Source organism: Poeciliopsis prolifica, unplaced genomic scaffold (genome assembly GCF_027474105.1).
Source record: "Poeciliopsis prolifica strain line A6 unplaced genomic scaffold, Auburn_PproV2 SCAFFOLD008, whole genome shotgun sequence".
Taxonomy (NCBI): domain Eukaryota; kingdom Metazoa; phylum Chordata; class Actinopteri; order Cyprinodontiformes; family Poeciliidae; genus Poeciliopsis; species Poeciliopsis prolifica.
This window is the reverse complement of record NW_026562383.1, coordinates 15,691,929-15,707,863: the sequence shown is the minus strand read 5'-3', so window position 1 is coordinate 15,707,863 and position 15,935 is coordinate 15,691,929. Positions and strand designations below refer to the sequence as shown.

The window sequence follows — 15,935 nt, the reverse complement described above, 5'->3', positions numbered from 1 at the left end:
GTGGTAAGCCTTAAAAAAATATATTTATTTAAATATTTTGAGCTTTAGACGAAAATCAGTTGCACCTCCAAAATTTTACGAACTCCATGCCTCATGCTGAGGAAGTCGGTGTGTCTTTTCTGGACTTTTTGGAGTATAATCTAAAAACCCACCAAAATGCCTTGGGTTGTCTGCCTGCATTCAGACTTTTTTAAGCCTGGAGACTTTTAGCTAAACAATATATTCCAGCCAGGAAGGCATGTTTTCTCCCTCTGTCCTCATCCAAGCCAAACACAGACATGCAAACAAAAGCAGAAAACACGGGCAGATCATGGGGGCATGGAAATCACCCATCTCTGACTCATTTGTTTTATCGACATCGGAACAATAATTCATCTGTTAAAGGTATGGAAGTGCATGGGGGTGAGGGGTATCTACCTATTGTCATAAAGCTTCGGCAATGCACTGCTTCCTTCTCATCTAAAAACTGAACCTGAACCCAGATTTGCCTGTTTGTCCTTTTACGTCATGGTTGACTTCTGAACATATATCAGCAGTGGAGAATTTTCTCTCCCTGCTGGGACAGTGATTAGCATATTGCTTGTTGACATATGGTTAATTGATTAAAAAGGCTCCACTGTGATTTCACCGTGTTTTGTTTTTAAAGGCTAGAGCTCTGACAGAAATACTCAGGGAAGTATTGCATTTGGCGTGGAACTTGAGTTCCCATACACGAGAGCACTGAACTTAATTCAACACGCCTTGGACACAAGGCTGGCGGGAGAGGAGGGATAGCTGTAACCTTGCACTGAACTCCCGAAGAATCCCAGCGTACTTCTCGGATCATGACAGCGGCAAATACTTACACAAGCTGGATGATTTGCGGCCTGAGTTTCAAAGCCTACACTCCTCTTTAAAACTGGGCTTTGTAGTGAAGTAACTCTTCTATTAGTTAGTAACCATGCTCTAACCCAAAAAAAACTGCTGCTACATTGTGTTGAAAGGGGAAGTCATTTGAAATTCAAATAGCGTCATCGTGGTTACATACATTACATATTTGTTCCTGCAAATGCTTACTGTCATGGTACAGCTATAATGTTCGTCTATGTAGGAAAACCGGAGCCGTTTAGATCTTAGAGTATTATAGGGGTGAGGAACATACATTGATTCTTCATAAAGAACAGAACAAAAAGAAATATCTGTCAGCTTTGCCTTGTCGGAAACACAACATGGAGCATATTGTAAAAGTATTCATAGTTCTGTGAATTTTATCAGAACTGTCTAATTCTGAAGCACAATCAAAAATATGCTTGGTTTTCAAAATGGTTTACCAATTTAATCTATGTATACGTGATGTTCCTTTCTCTAACGCCTCTAAATAAAACCCAGTTGGTAATCAGCATGTGAAATTTTATCTTATTATAAAATCACCTGCTCTGTGAAGGCCTCAATGGTTTACTAGGGAACATTAGTGAACAAACAGTGTCATAAAGAATAAGTCAAATTTATTTGTATAGAACATTTCAACAACAAGGCAATTCAAAGTTCTTTTCATAACAAAAATATAACACAATTAACAAATAAACAAAATACATTAAAAATCAAGCTCCTTTGCAAAAATACACCACTAGGTCAGAACCAATCAATCAAAGCCAAGAGGAAAGTCATAGTGCTGTCAGTCACACCATTCTATACACTGTATTCTTCAATGTAATAGCAGTGGAGAAAAAAAAAGTACCCTGACAGGAAAGTTGTTTATTTTTCTGGAAATAAACAATTACAGAAAATAATTGTAGTTATTTTTCTGTAATTACAAATTATGTATAAAACAGCTAACTAGCCTTAGCATTCATGTCAGGTTCTGGTAACTAGCCTAGCAGAGAGGGGAAAGTTGTGAGTAGCATGTACACAAGAATGATTGACAACACCAAGATACTCCTCCTGCCTTTGACTGGCTGTTTCTGACTGAGTGGCATATTATATCTACAGATTACAGCAGAACAACAGTGACAATACTGGAAGAAACCCTGCTGCAGACAAGCTTACTGTTTAACTGGACCACAATCCTAAACATACACACAGACCTATCATCAAAACTTTATGTTCAAAAAAGCTCTGCATCCAGTCTGCCAAAGCTTGTAGTATTCACTTAGACTGGACAAAAATTTCAGTTTTTAGATGTAAAAATTTGATGAAGACTTACCCCCCCAAAAAAAACCTTGTAGCTGTAACCATAGCAGTAGGTGGTTGATTCAGGGATTTACATACAAACTAAATACATATTTTTATTTTCATTATTTGTAAAAGGGCTTAGCTTCATCTTTCACTTTTCCTTTACTTCACAGTTATTTTGCACTTTGTGTTGTGTTGCCACAGAAAATCCAAGTGTCTTAAGTTCATGTTTTTGGCTGTGATATACAAAATAAGGAAAGATTTAGGGTTCATGAATTCTTTTTTATCAAGACAAACCACTGTACAAAGAATAAAAATATGAAGATTACCGCCGAAGGACAGAAGACGAGGTTGAGAAAAAAAACAACAAAACGATTTTTTTTCAACCATCAAGAGCAAGAAAGAGAAGAAATATTTTTCTCTTTGACCACTCATGAGAATCTCTGTTTGGATTTACTTAGCCTTGAAACTAAAGCCATGGCACCAAAGCAATGTGAAGGTGAACAATAGAAAACCCTTTACTCTCTCTGCTGAATTAACAGTTTATAAAAGTAACTGTTTTTTTTTTTTTCACACTTTAAGCCTTTTGTTGTGTGTGAATAAATTGCAAGCGTGGCGCTGTGCTGAACTTCCCAGAAACCTGCACCCTTTTAGGAGGAACAACAGCTTGAACAAACACAAAATGTGCACATTTCTTTTTCTCTTGGCAGACTGACCCAAGCTTATTTAATTTGTCTTGCGTGTTTGCATATGAGAGTAGAGTTCTGTTAACTGTACCTGCAGCACAAGCATACATGTTGAAATACAAATATTTTGTAAAAGATTTTTTTTGAATTTTCGTTTCTAAGTTATGACATGTTTTTGAAGTATGGCATGACAATCAGAATTTTTTAATAAAAATGTCCAATTGCATGAATCCCCCAGCTCGACTTATTTTTCAAACATCTGATCAATAACCAGAATGTCAAACATGCAAATTAGATACTGTAATTTGGTGCTGTGCTGGTCAGTAATCTGGTAAGATAACTATTTTTCCACAAAAAATGTTGCTGTGTATCCTTATGACTAAGTAAAGTGGAAACAAAAGATGAAATTAAAGGCCTGAAATGAAGTAAATGCATAGAATCTAAGAAGATGGAAATGTAAAGATTCTGGGAGAGAAAAATAAAACTTGACATTGGATCTAAAAGATGCATCATTCTTCAGTTGATACATTAAAGTTTTCAGCAATTGGCTCTTTGGGAATTACTTTGTTGGTGCCAAAACACTATTTTATCTCTATTAAACTGTGTTATTGTTGCTGTTCTGATAACAGTGACAACAGGTCTGACTTAAAATTGTGTTTTGCTGGTTCATCCTCCAGTTTATAAGCCTTTTTATACCTAAATGTTCCAGGAGTCAGGGTCACATAGCTTACAAAACTAACAAAAAACTTAATTTTAAATATTTAATGGACACTGAAATAAACAAAAAAAGAGCAAAAATATGGTTGAGACCGCTTGAGAAAAAAATACATTTTGGATTATTTAAAAGAAAAACATTGCTTGAGATCTTCGGCAGTCAAATTAAGAATATGAAAGTAGTAATTTTACTGTATTTTTTTTTATATATGGTGCTTTGCAAGAGGTCTGTGGCCTCCATATTCTATATGGCACATGTTCTACTGGACTTGTAAGAAATGGGACTTCATGTGGCATTTGTTAAATAATCACTTCATTCTTGCATTTTTTTTCCCTAAAGGCCAGAGTTTATGATTGTATATCCAACTTGAAGTTATCCTGTCCACAGCTTGCTCCACCTGAGCTGTGGAATTCTGCAACTCTTCCAGAGTTACCATCAGATCTGTGAGATCTTTAAAGCTTAGCATGTTGCTTTGACGCTTAATTGCTTTAAACTTCTCCACAAGTGTCTCACTGACCTGTCTGCTGTGTTCCTTGGTCTCCATGATGTGTTTTGTTCACAAATGTTTTCAGAGAAACATTTGAAGCCTCCACAGAGCAGCTGGATTTATACTCTTATTAGTTTTCACAGAGCTGGATTCTATTTTGTAATTAAGCAGAATCCAATAATTAGTTGTATTGAATTTTATGTATAGATAGATGCCAGGTTAAAGGGCATTTTAATGAGAAAGCATCTTAGATTTTTATTTGTAAAATTCTTTAACTTTTTTGGTCAATCAGATAAATATCTTTGCATTGTACTTATTTCTCTAATTATCAAAAAAGATCAATCACTCTCAATCCCTAACTACCGAATAAAACATTTGAATTACATCACCCTACTTTCTCACTCAACCCTGATGTCCAGCTAAAAATAATTTGCTGTGTCACATTTGTGTACAATAACTTCACAAGAAGAGTTATTCAGTTACTGTCTGGATAAAAGGCATTGTCAAGGTTATGTATATGTACACACTGTGTACACATATATTTATATGTGTACACAACATTGCCAAAGTTGCTGCATAACTGCTCTGAAATGAAATATGAATCTTCTCATCCTAGGACTCAGTAACACCTGCTACTCCTACGTGATATCTGACAACTTCCTTTTTTATTTCTCGCAACTCAGCTGCACTCACACACAAACGCACACGGCGACAATTTAGTTATTCACTACACTTGTTTTACCCGAGGTCTCATGATCAATGTGAGTTTGAGTTTTTGAAGGCAGTGTCATTCCCTCCCCAGCACCAAGCCCTCTCTGAACAAACTCCCATGTTTTTGTAAGCTGCACAAGTGACTATACATAGCAGAGTATTATGTAAACTCTGCATTTATGTGGAGTCACCTTTTACTGTCATTAGGTTTTTAAGCGGCAGAGTAAGTTTATTTTTAAAGACAGTTTCTCAGAGTTGTTTTTATGGTTTTGAACTGAACCTTTGCTTTGGGTGTATCAAACAGACGGAAGAGTTTAGGATACAGTGGAGGGAGGAGCTTCTATGTCTCTTCCCAGTTCTTGTTTGCTAACTGAGGGGACAAACAACTCCGTGGAGCTGAATAGGCAGAGCAGCTTTCTATGAATTTGTCAAAGCTAATAAATCATAGGTTATTAATAATAACAATAGTAAACGTCATCTGATGTCTCCAGTCACAAGCCTGTTTCAAAGAAATCCAGAATGGTGGAAAATCATCCCAGATTTAAGTGTTTTCTATCCCCGAATATGCCACTGTGTCTGTCGAGGAAACCCAAAAGGGCTGAGTCAGAGATCCCATCTCTTCCGGAGGCAGGCCTGGCAGAGCTCTCGTTTGAAAGGCAGCATGGAAAGATCAGCGGGCATCTCCTGAGGGAGCCACCGCAATGCACTGCGCTGCAGCCCCTTTGGCCAAAACAGCCCTGGGGCCTGTTGTCTGCTGCTGAGCCAGGCTGGGTTGTTTACTTTGGGAAGGACTTTCAACCCTGCACAGCCATGAAGTCTGACTACCCACGTCTGTTTCAACTGTTCCTATCTGTTTCCCTAGCTTCCCAGCTTTTGATCACAATTCCCTCCCTTTGCACCAAAGATCCAGTTTGCCTTCATCCCTTCCCAATGTTCTCACAGAATAAATGTGACCCTCGGCTCGGTCCAGAACACAGGGAGGATTCCTCTCTCCTGCTGTGTTTATGTTCTCCCCACCCCCTTATAGCACTGTGGTTACCAGTCAGGCAGTGCCAAGGTAAGACCACCTCGTAAATTCACGAACCTATAAATATTTGCTGGTGTTTTGAGTACAACACTCGCTCCAATTTACATATCTAGGGGTGGTTTTCTAATTTATCTGCGTGGAAACTAAATGACTTACTGGTGGTCTCCCTGTCTCAGCTGGATTCGTCACAACAACGATAAACAAATTAAAACAAATGTTTCCAATTAGCACGTTTAGTCAGACGTAAATGCTAAAAGAAAAGCATGTGAAGGATAATCTCTTGTCAAAATCATAACAGTCGGCTGTCAAAAGGCAGCAAATGAAGCTCCACGCTTTGCAGACTGTGGTGCAGTAAAGAGCATTCCTCCACACTCAATAAACTCTGTTAGATCAATGTGTCAAAGAGGAGACTGATAACGCTAAGCCTGGAAATAAATCTTAGCCATGGCTAAAATCTTTTCATGTGGTATTACTCACTGGCCATATTCTCTTAAGTACAGTAAACATTGTGATGGGTACTTTGAGCTGCTGGTTCAAGAGGACACTGAAAAGTGGTTTGTGCCTTAAGGCGATAGTTTAGGTTTTGTCAAAAGGTTGTAAGCATTCAGTATCTCACTCATAATTGATAACTCTGCTTTGTTTCTTTGATTCGTATAAATCTCGATCACCAGCTTGTCAGTTCTCCGGTGAAGTAGCCGAGCACAGCCTGTACACCAGCATGGTATCTGGTCCCAAAGGCTAAAGCTAATGGCTAGTCCATCAAAGTGAACTCATACTTACCTATGCAAAACATCTTTATGCTAATTGTAATTTTTTTTACTTGTTGTCATATTTATTTGAATGGTTTACAAGAAGTTTGTCACTATTTACACAGAAAGTAGAAATTGGAAAGATCATTGTTGCGTCACCAATGATCTTCCTGGGTGAAACACATAAGAATGATGTACATGTAGGCAAAGAAATTCAGCGTTATGGGCAGTTCAAACCTTATATAAGACATTTAATCTTACAAACACATTTTAATCTAAGTAATGTTTTATGTAGGAAGATCAGGTGGTGCACTTCCTCCAAACTTCAGCTTCTGTACAAATAATCATACTTTTGTGAAAATTAGGGCAAATGTAGCAACAGTTTAAAGGCCTTTTAAACAGAAATTGCATGAATTGCAGCAAGGTTTTTGAAGTTGGAGTTGTACGACCGCAGAAGTCCGCTTTGGTCTTGACCCCTTATGGACGAGGTTCTTGTCATGTATCTTGCATAACAAGCTAGCTATAAACAGACAGACGTTAACACTAACTCATATGTGAAAGAAGGAAGGGAACGGTCCGAGTGTAACAAATAGAATATTGCAGGCCAGGGAAACTGAGCAAAACAGAGACAGGGAACTGGATGTTTAAAAAAATGTACTTGGAAAAAGTTACAAACTGTCCTATTAAAAAAAGTAAATAATAATTTTTACTGCAGCTAAGATATTGACTACTTTTAACATTTTACCAGATCCCCACTTCAAAACCCCCAAACTTTTCCTTACATCTCTTGGGAAAGAAAACTTTGGAGTAAAAGAGTTTTCAATAGGAATAGTCTTTTTTTTCTTCTTTTTTTTAACTAAATATAGAACATCAACAGAGTGAAATGAGGGGAAAAAAAATCAATTTTTATGTTTTTGGCTGAGATTATTTTTTACAACGAGATTTATCAAAAAAACAACAAAAAAAAAAACGTTTTTTTTTCTGTCCTTCCATTAGTTAATCTTCGAAAGATTTAATAAGTTAAAGCTTTCGTCCGGCAAAACAGAAACAGGGAGTGAAAGCATGGATATGGGTGACTCATAAGGAATGCCTGAATGTCCAACACCACAGCTCTCTCCATAAATTTCCATCTCTGACGCTTTGCCCTTAAAATAGTGTGCTTCTTTTCAAACAAACATTAAATTTACTTGCTTCATCAGAATTTATTGGACTGGATTTAAATATAATAATTTCTCGTGATGTGCCAGAAAAAATAAAACAAAAAAAAAAACCCGTAAAAGCGAGCCTGGTACTCAAAGAAATAAATACGTTGATAAGATCTCTGCAAAAATGAAACAAGTTCTGGAAAGGGACGAAGCTTACGTTAAACTCAGAAAACTGCCTCCAGTGTTCAGTATCTTTAGAATTCATTGAATTAGTTTTTGCTTAAAAACAATAGTCACAAATAATGACGAAAATCCAAAAAACTTCTCAGGCTGTCAATTATTTTCAGGAAGCATAAATGTGATCCCAGCAGAGCCGATCCAAGGCCGTTTCGAGACACAGGGGAGCGGCTCGGAACAGAAGTTCATATTTCAGCTACCATGTCGTAGCAGTAGATATTAGGCATAACCTTTGCTATGATACATCTGCAGTCCAGGTGATTGTGGTTTTGTATGAAGGTGGAGGGCAAATAATACATTTTACTCAGAGAAAAAAAAAATCTGGCTACATTCACTTGCATAAAACATTCGAATCATTACAGATTTGCACAAATAGCACTAATGCACTATTGTAAGCATGGCTTTTGAGCTCCCAGCATCCTCCTGTTGGTTGTGGAGCCCTCTGCATTTATGCCTTGGGCTAACTCTGGATCCCAGCCATTTTGTGTCTCGAAACTAAATCACAGGATCTCCTATTAGCTCATTTTAAATTCACTATAATTAATTATGAAGAATTTCAATGACTGCTCTGTATATTTTCTCTGTATTTTTTTTTCTGATTTTGTGCTGAAAATGAGGAAACAGTAGAGAATTGTAAAATGTGTAAATTTTATGCAGCCATTTAGTTATACCGGCTGAGCTTTGTTCAAACACAACATCCAATTGCATGCAAACATCTTTTAAGAACAGTACCTTACTCCTCTTTGTAGCTGACAACATTTTGATACATAAAAAATAAGGAATCAATAATTTGTATGTTTTGAAGTAAATGATTAAAGAACAAACAAAACAACACAAAAAAAAACACTGGCATTTATACCCTGTTTTAACCAAACTACTTTCAACATAAGCAATAAGAGCTTTCAATGGAAAATATGTGCAGATCCAACAAACACTTAAAAAAATACAAAAGACATCAGAATGGTTTGACATCTGCTCTATATTGATATCTTTATTAACAATCATAGCCACGTTCTCTACAATTGGAGATTTATAAATATATATATTTATATATATATTTTGATTTTGATTCATCAAAGTCATCTCAGCACTTATGGCATTATTCCAGTTGTGGGGAGAAAAAAGAAGAACAATCTAAATGTCCTCAGTGCCTCATCAAGCACTCGTGTCCAATCAGCAGTGTTTTCTGTAGAGAGGAAATCCATTATGTACACGATGGCTTTCTTTGAAGAACCACTGACGGGAGAGATCAGAGTGAACAACAGGCTTAAAACCATCCTGTGCAGGCCGCCTGACTGATTGTCTGACCTGACGTCTCCACTGACTGTAAGACGCCAGCACCACCAATCCCGGATATTCCACACACAGATCAAGGTTAAGCCGTGACTGACGCTCGTCTCGCCATCGTTTTTCCCTCATGTCAGACTCTTCTTGCTGGGGCCGGGGGTGGTGGTAGGGAGCAAACATCGTCCTCCAGATATATCCATGCCGCAGCGTCCAGAAAGAACAGGAGAGGTCAGGGATTTCTGTCCACACACACAAAACTTTTGAGTGTTTAGGCTAAAGCTATGGGGCACCAGGGTTCCCCCCTCACTGAAGCTACATCTGACGACTGGGTCAGGCCCACGCTGGTGTACAGGCTGTCCTGTCCGGGGTATTTCACCGCAGAGCCCGAGCCGGCTCCCTCCCCAGAGCCCGGCAGCACGGACGAGCTGACCTGCAACAGCAGCAAACATAATGTCAGCTGGGAACATTATTCAGAATATATAACATTAATTTCAAGAGAGATAAGTGTAGGTCAGAGATACAGCCGACTCCTGCTGAGAAACACTTCACAAGCCGGATCCAACAAACTTTGCTTACAAAACAGTTCAAGTCTAAACATTTCAAATCTACTTAATGTAAAAAGATCTTCATCATTATGCAGAGTAAGTTTTAATTGATGTTTCTATAAATCTGCATTTACTACTGCTGCACAGCATATGTATGTATATATATATATATGTTTTTCTTTTTGTTTTTTTGTTTTTTAATAAGTATGCTTGTGGAAACCTGCTGCCATATCTTAAATTTAAAACATTGCTACACTGTAACAATTTCTTAAATTCATATTTAAAAGACAGTAAGCTCTTCGTTTTAAAGCAACCTAGGTGTAGTTACTTGTTCAACTATTAACCCTAACCCTAATAAAAATAGGTCTTTCTTCTGGTAATTAATGATTATCTTAGCATCAAGCAAACATTCAACAATATTCAAACTCCTCAGTCCCTTCTGAACATCAACCCTCATATAATATTGAAATGACAGGCTTCAAACACGTCATTTTAAAATAACCTGACTGCAATTCAATTACTGTTTTAACTTTAACTCAATAACAACTCAGCTACCTACAGAACACAGAAACATGCTGTGTTTGAACTAATTAGCCTGAAATTTCTCACATGCATAGGAGTTTAATTGTGTTACTATAGCGACTTGGCTTATGGTTGTACTTTTGAATAGTCGTTGATGTAAGTAAAAGAGTAAAATAACATATTTCTGAAAATTACATTAAATTAGCAAATACATAACAGCCATTCATACATTGTGGATTTTATCACAGTTTCTATGTTTACTCGATTTACAAAACTACGGCTCATCTCTTTTGGTTTATTGGTGACTGTTAGCAGCTACTAAAATAAGCTTTTTCACTAGCAACTTTGCATTGATAAAGAAAACACAGCTGGGTAATGAAATACGCATTTTCTCTGCCAGGTTTTATGATTTAGAAACATTTTCAGAAGTACAGTGAAGAATGAAACAGCTAATTCTGGTTGTGTATATCTGGGTTGTGATGAAGGCACAAAATTCAAGCCAATAAGCTGACGCGTTAACAAAACGCGTTAGCACTTTTTAAATGGGAGATTTAATTAAAAAACTTTTTTTTTTTAAATAAGACAGTAAGAAACAATCAAAATCTGAATAGCTGTTATGTGATGTCACCAGACACAGGTGACAATGGAAGCTTATTTTTAGGATCATAAATTGTATTCTGAATAAATGATGTTTTACAACAGAATCAAAAAGTAACCATGATCTGCTTTGATTAAGGTGACAAGTCTCCTGTGTCTCCTGTGTACATTTAAAAACTGAATTGTGAATAAACAACTTCATAAATCTAACTTATACTAGTTCAAATAACTCCTTATTTTTCAAAGGATTAAAAACCCAAAATATCATCTGAACGGAAACTTTATTTCACAGTCAATTCACATTCAACGCTCCACTTTTGTTGGGTGTTTCAGAGCATCACTGTCATAAATTCTTCTGTTATGTTGCTACAGATAGCCTATAGCCACAAATACAACACGATTAATAAAAGAAGCCTATTTAAATTATGTTTTTTGTGAAAATCTAATATGAGGGAAGAGTTTTGGTTGCATTAAACAAACTGGAAGAAAAACATCAGCTGATGAGAAATGTGAAGTTCATATTTATTGTAAAATGGTGACACACTACTTAAGTATGCATGCATCAGCCTGATGTTTTTAGCAACATTGCACAAAATATGTGGTTTTGAGACGTATGATTAATACAATTTTAGGTGATGGACTGTTATGCGTGTTTTTTTCCAACATTCACCGAATTGCAGTAGTTTTTTCCAGTTTTTTTTTAAATCCCCAATAATTATTTCTTCCCATCGTTCCTATTTGTAAAATGACCTAAATACAGCTTCAACGTATCACAAACAAATCTGCAACACAGTGAAAATCTCATTCCCCCAATTTCTTGGAGTAAAGCTTTCCCAACAAAGTAAGGCAACCAGACACATCAGTGGCAGTTTGTTTATGTCAGGGCTTTGCACACAGGGCATCTTTCTGTCAGAGAGAGTCCTATTCTTTTAAATTGTGTTTTAAATTGCAGAGATTCTTTAAGCATAAGTTTGATTTGGGAGGTGTGTTTGTCAAATATAAAAATGTAATCTTTCATTTTCCCCAAAATATTGTTCAAATCTCTTTGTGTATCAATTATATTCTGAATGCTAAAGTAGAGGCTCTCCAATCATGCAACCACTGTCTTATATGCAGCTTGTCTACACTGTCAAAGCAGCATAGGTTAAAAATGGATCTTACCCCTGACACTTGTGCAGAGGGAGAGCTGGTTTTGGAGCAGTCTTCAGAATTGGATGAGGAGGTGGATGTGGGAGTCATGGAGACAGAGTTGTTGGTGCCTGTCACAGAAACAACAACTACATTATCACACTTGGTTTAAAAGCGTATCTAAAGTGTAGACGCAAGGAAAAACTCCAGCTGAAATCTCACCCGAGGATCCTTTGGTTTTACTCAAAGTTTTGGGTTTTCTTTTTCGTGTCTGGATTCCCTCTTTCTTCATGGCCAGCGGTCGAGGTACCTGAATTGTGCAAGAAGGAGCAAATTTAAGATCAGGCGAACAGTTTTAATTGGATTTAAGTGAAATATTTAAACGGAACTGAACTCACGCCATGAAGCTTAGTGTAGAGTCCGCATGCATTGCACACAGGTTCTCCTTCTGCGTTCCTGCGCCACAAGGTCGTTGTGCTGGTCTGACAGTTTGCGCAGGAGAGGCCGATTCTTCTGGAGGTTGACTGGTGGTACACATTGAAAATAAATCATTTAGATTTTTTTTTCAGCTGTGAAGAAAATCACCGTTCTCCATTAAAATGTGTCTTTAGCCCATTCAGACCCCATTTCCTTAGAAAAATAGAGTTTCTATTGTGATATGCCCTTTAAGTGGACGTCTTTTAACAGCATGCTCCTTCACAACGACCTCGGTACGTGACATCTAATTTCCCTGTGAAAACTATCCATAATGGAACTAGGAAGCATTTGTCTCTATTAGATTAAATTGCCAAACATACTTTACGATTTAAAAATATCAAATAATATGTCTCGATCAGTTTGGGAAAAATATATTCAATTTGCGCGTAGTTTAATGAACCATTTGCGCAACAGAAACAACAAGCTTTTGGAAATTTGGAAATTATTTGTTTAAATGAATGGCGCTGATCAGCTCAATAAAAGCTATTTATTTTAAAAGTACATTTCCTAGCATTTTATTTATTTGACAACGAAACAAGACTGAAGCGTAGATCAGATAATTATTTTTGCTTCCGAGGTTCGCGATGACCTCCAGGAATTGTTCGGGACAATTAGTCAGGAAATTGAGCGCTCCTGTCTTTCTGCCTCCTTACCGTTCTCTTCTGCGGTTTAATTAATGGTCGGCTCAGGCCATTCATTTTGCTGTAGAGGCCGCAGGCGTTGCAGAGAAAGTGGCCCGTGCCGTCGCGCCTCCACAGCGGCGTGGAGATGGAGCCGCAGTTCACGCACTCCTTGCTCTCCGCCATGTCGTCCAGGATGTCTGAAACTGAGCACAAACGCAATGGTTAAAAGAAAGCACGCGTTTATTATTTTGATTGTCATAAATATATTTATTCTGAAAAAAAATTAAATAGATTTTTATTATTAATAATAATTCATAATTCAGAAATCCGGACAATGTTATGTGCGACAGCAGAATCCAAAGTAAAATTTGACTAAGTAAAATAAAACCTTTATGTGAAAATTAAATAACTGTTCACACTTTAACCGTTGATCAATGACTACAGTTTATTATTATTATTATTATTATTATTATTATTATTATTATTATTATTATTATTATTATTATTAGCCTATTATTATTATTATATACTAATTGTTGCCCACACACAATAAGGATGCCAACAAATGGGTGGGTGGGAAAATAAAAATTTTCTTATCCTCTAAAGTGCTTTGCGATTATATCTCTTGTGAATTTATGCTGTAAATAGAATGAATAAGTTGCGATATGTTATAATATCTTTACTATTTTTCTTTTTTTCTCTGAATTTATTCATTAACTTTTTTTTTCTTTTGGACTGAATTAGTACCCCAGATCCCCACTCCTACCCACGACATTATAGAAGTCCTTCCGTTTTGGTTTTGGTGTGACCCCTAACATTCCCAGTAGCCCTCAACAGGTGACCCCACCTGAGACCTTCTGAACGTCTTCACCAGACCCATAACTTTTTACAACGTGAATCATGTTTTTTTTTCTTACACGTGATCACCATCATCATATTTTGCATTTCTTTTTCTTACCTCCGTTTGGACCTCTAATCAAGGGCGCACCCCTGCTTTGCAAAGTGTGCAGCATGGTGTTATCAAAAGGTCCCCCGGTCCAAGGTGAGGGCAGCTGAGGTGCCACATAAGGGGAGTATGGGTTCGCGTAGGTCCCGCCTAAGGGTCGGGAGAGGCCGTATTGGTCCCTGCTGCTCACATTTAGCGTGTTTGTGTAGCTGCTGTCCCTGGGTGTCCCGTTGTTCATGGGCGGACTCGGAGGATAGTGGTACCGGCTGGAGGTGTGCGGGCTCCCTGCGCTGTACGACGACGGGCTCTCCGGGGTGGACTGCGACCACACCGAGTGGCTGGAGACTGCGTGGCCGGCCTGCGCGGAACCACCGGCCTGCAGGTAGGAAAGACTGGAAATCATCGGGTTCACCCGGGAGCTGGGCACGTAGACCGGGGAGTTGGGGCTGGAGTGCATGTAACCAGCGGAGGAGGAATCATATCCAGTCTGGCTCTGGGCTGCCGCGATTGCCAAAGTTTGGTACATGTCGGCGGGATCCACCAGCAGGCTTGCCTTGTGCGCTCCGGCGGAGAGAACGAGCTTGCCCCCCTGATCCAAGTCCGTAAACAGCGGGATGTCCTCGCCGGCGGTCGCAGCGTTGCCGTGATGTCCGAAGTGAAGGTAGGGATGCAGCGACCTGCCGTCCGGGCGGCGGTGGCCCAGCGCGTCGAGCTCGCTCGGAGGCGTGGGCCCGTCCCTCCTGCTGCTGTCACCGGGCAGGTAGCTCTGCTCGGCCGGCGAGCCTGGGCTGCTGGAAACTTCTCGCTTGACCATGGACCAGCTGTTTTCACCCAGGTCCATCCAGGAGCACTTTCCATACACAAAGTACTAAAAATAAAACACCAATCAGAGGGCAGTGCACCCTGTAAGAAAAAGAAATGAAAGCGTAAGGAAATCATCAAGTAGATTTCAAAATATAATCCATCCTTTAAATTAATATTAGGTCATCCTGCAATGACTGCTGTGTGCGCATCAAGCGCCCATAAAAGGTTCATCCGTGTCAAATAGCTCCACTCCCACTCACAAGTTTACCCACATCACAGATAGGAAACAAAACGCAATATGTCTTCACAGCAAAGGAGATAACCGTTTGATAAGACCTTAAAAGAGATAAGGGCCGAGCGATAAAACAATACCCCCGAAATGATGAGTTCATTCCCGCTGCACTCACCAACTCGGTCGGATGTTTGAACCCAAATGAAAAGACAGAATAAAAATGGCTAAAAGGAAAAAAAAACACAACAAGACGCCTGTACCTTCTACTTGTTTGCCATAAAGTCGCTGAAGTTTCTCAATTCTGCGCTGTAGCTGTTGCCGCTGCCGCTTCTTCTCCTGGGAGTAATGGGAAGCGTCGGTGCGCTCCGACTGGGTTTATGAGGGGAGGCGCTTCCAGCGGCGGCCGCAGGGGGAGGACCAATCAGGTTGCCGCGGAGGAGCTGCTGGGAACTCTGTAGGGGTGCCAGCCTGTGAGCTCCTCCAATCAATCACACCGACAAACAACCGAGAGGCCGGGGAAGAGAGAAACTCGATCGCCACTCAAACTTTGATTTCAAGATGCAATCAGAGCGAGGTTAAAGACCGAGTCTCCGTTTTTATTTCTTACTCATTAGCCTGCTTGATTCTCACTATCATTATGATTTTCTTTCAAGCGATAGAATGTTTCATTCTCTATTTCATGTAAAGTCTGGGAAAGTTTACTTAAAAAATGTTGCCTATTTTCCCCTGATGCGGTATTACATTGTATATATTATATTAAATTTATTTATTACAATTTAAATATATTAAATTTCTCATACTGCACTGCTGCAGTATGAGAAATTGAACTGTTTTAAAATATTCAGATAAATTATGGTAGAGTTGGA

At 38.7% G+C, this 15,935-nt stretch overlaps 1 protein-coding gene across 1 annotated transcript; it reads right to left on the bottom strand.

Moving 5' to 3' along the window:
- Positions 1 to 8,537: 8,537 nt before the first annotated feature.
- gata6 (GATA binding protein 6) lies at positions 8,538 to 15,426 on the bottom strand. The gene is made up of 7 exons (XM_055033717.1): positions 15,330 to 15,426; positions 14,046 to 14,936; positions 13,118 to 13,290; positions 12,386 to 12,511; positions 12,210 to 12,297; positions 12,021 to 12,118; positions 8,538 to 9,625 (listed from the first exon to the last, which is right to left on the bottom strand). Exons 2-7 carry the CDS (start codon positions 14,872 to 14,874, stop codon positions 9,464 to 9,466), a joined length of 1,476 nt encoding a protein of 491 aa, XP_054889692.1. The 5' UTR covers positions 14,875 to 14,936; positions 15,330 to 15,426; the 3' UTR covers positions 8,538 to 9,463.
- Positions 15,427 to 15,935: the final 509 nt, after the last annotated feature.

Coding starts and splice junctions, on each gene's coding strand:
- gata6 (XM_055033717.1), bottom strand. CDS start 14,874: ATGGACCTGGGTGAAAACAGCTGGTCCATGGTCAAGCGAGAAGTTTCC. Junction 13,291..14,045: donor GATTAGAGGTCCAAACGGAG/GTAAGAAAAAGA, acceptor GTTTGTGCTCAG/TTTCAGACATCCTGGACGAC. Junction 12,298..12,385: donor TCTACACTAAGCTTCATGGC/GTGAGTTCAGTT, acceptor TGCACAATTCAG/GTACCTCGACCGCTGGCCAT.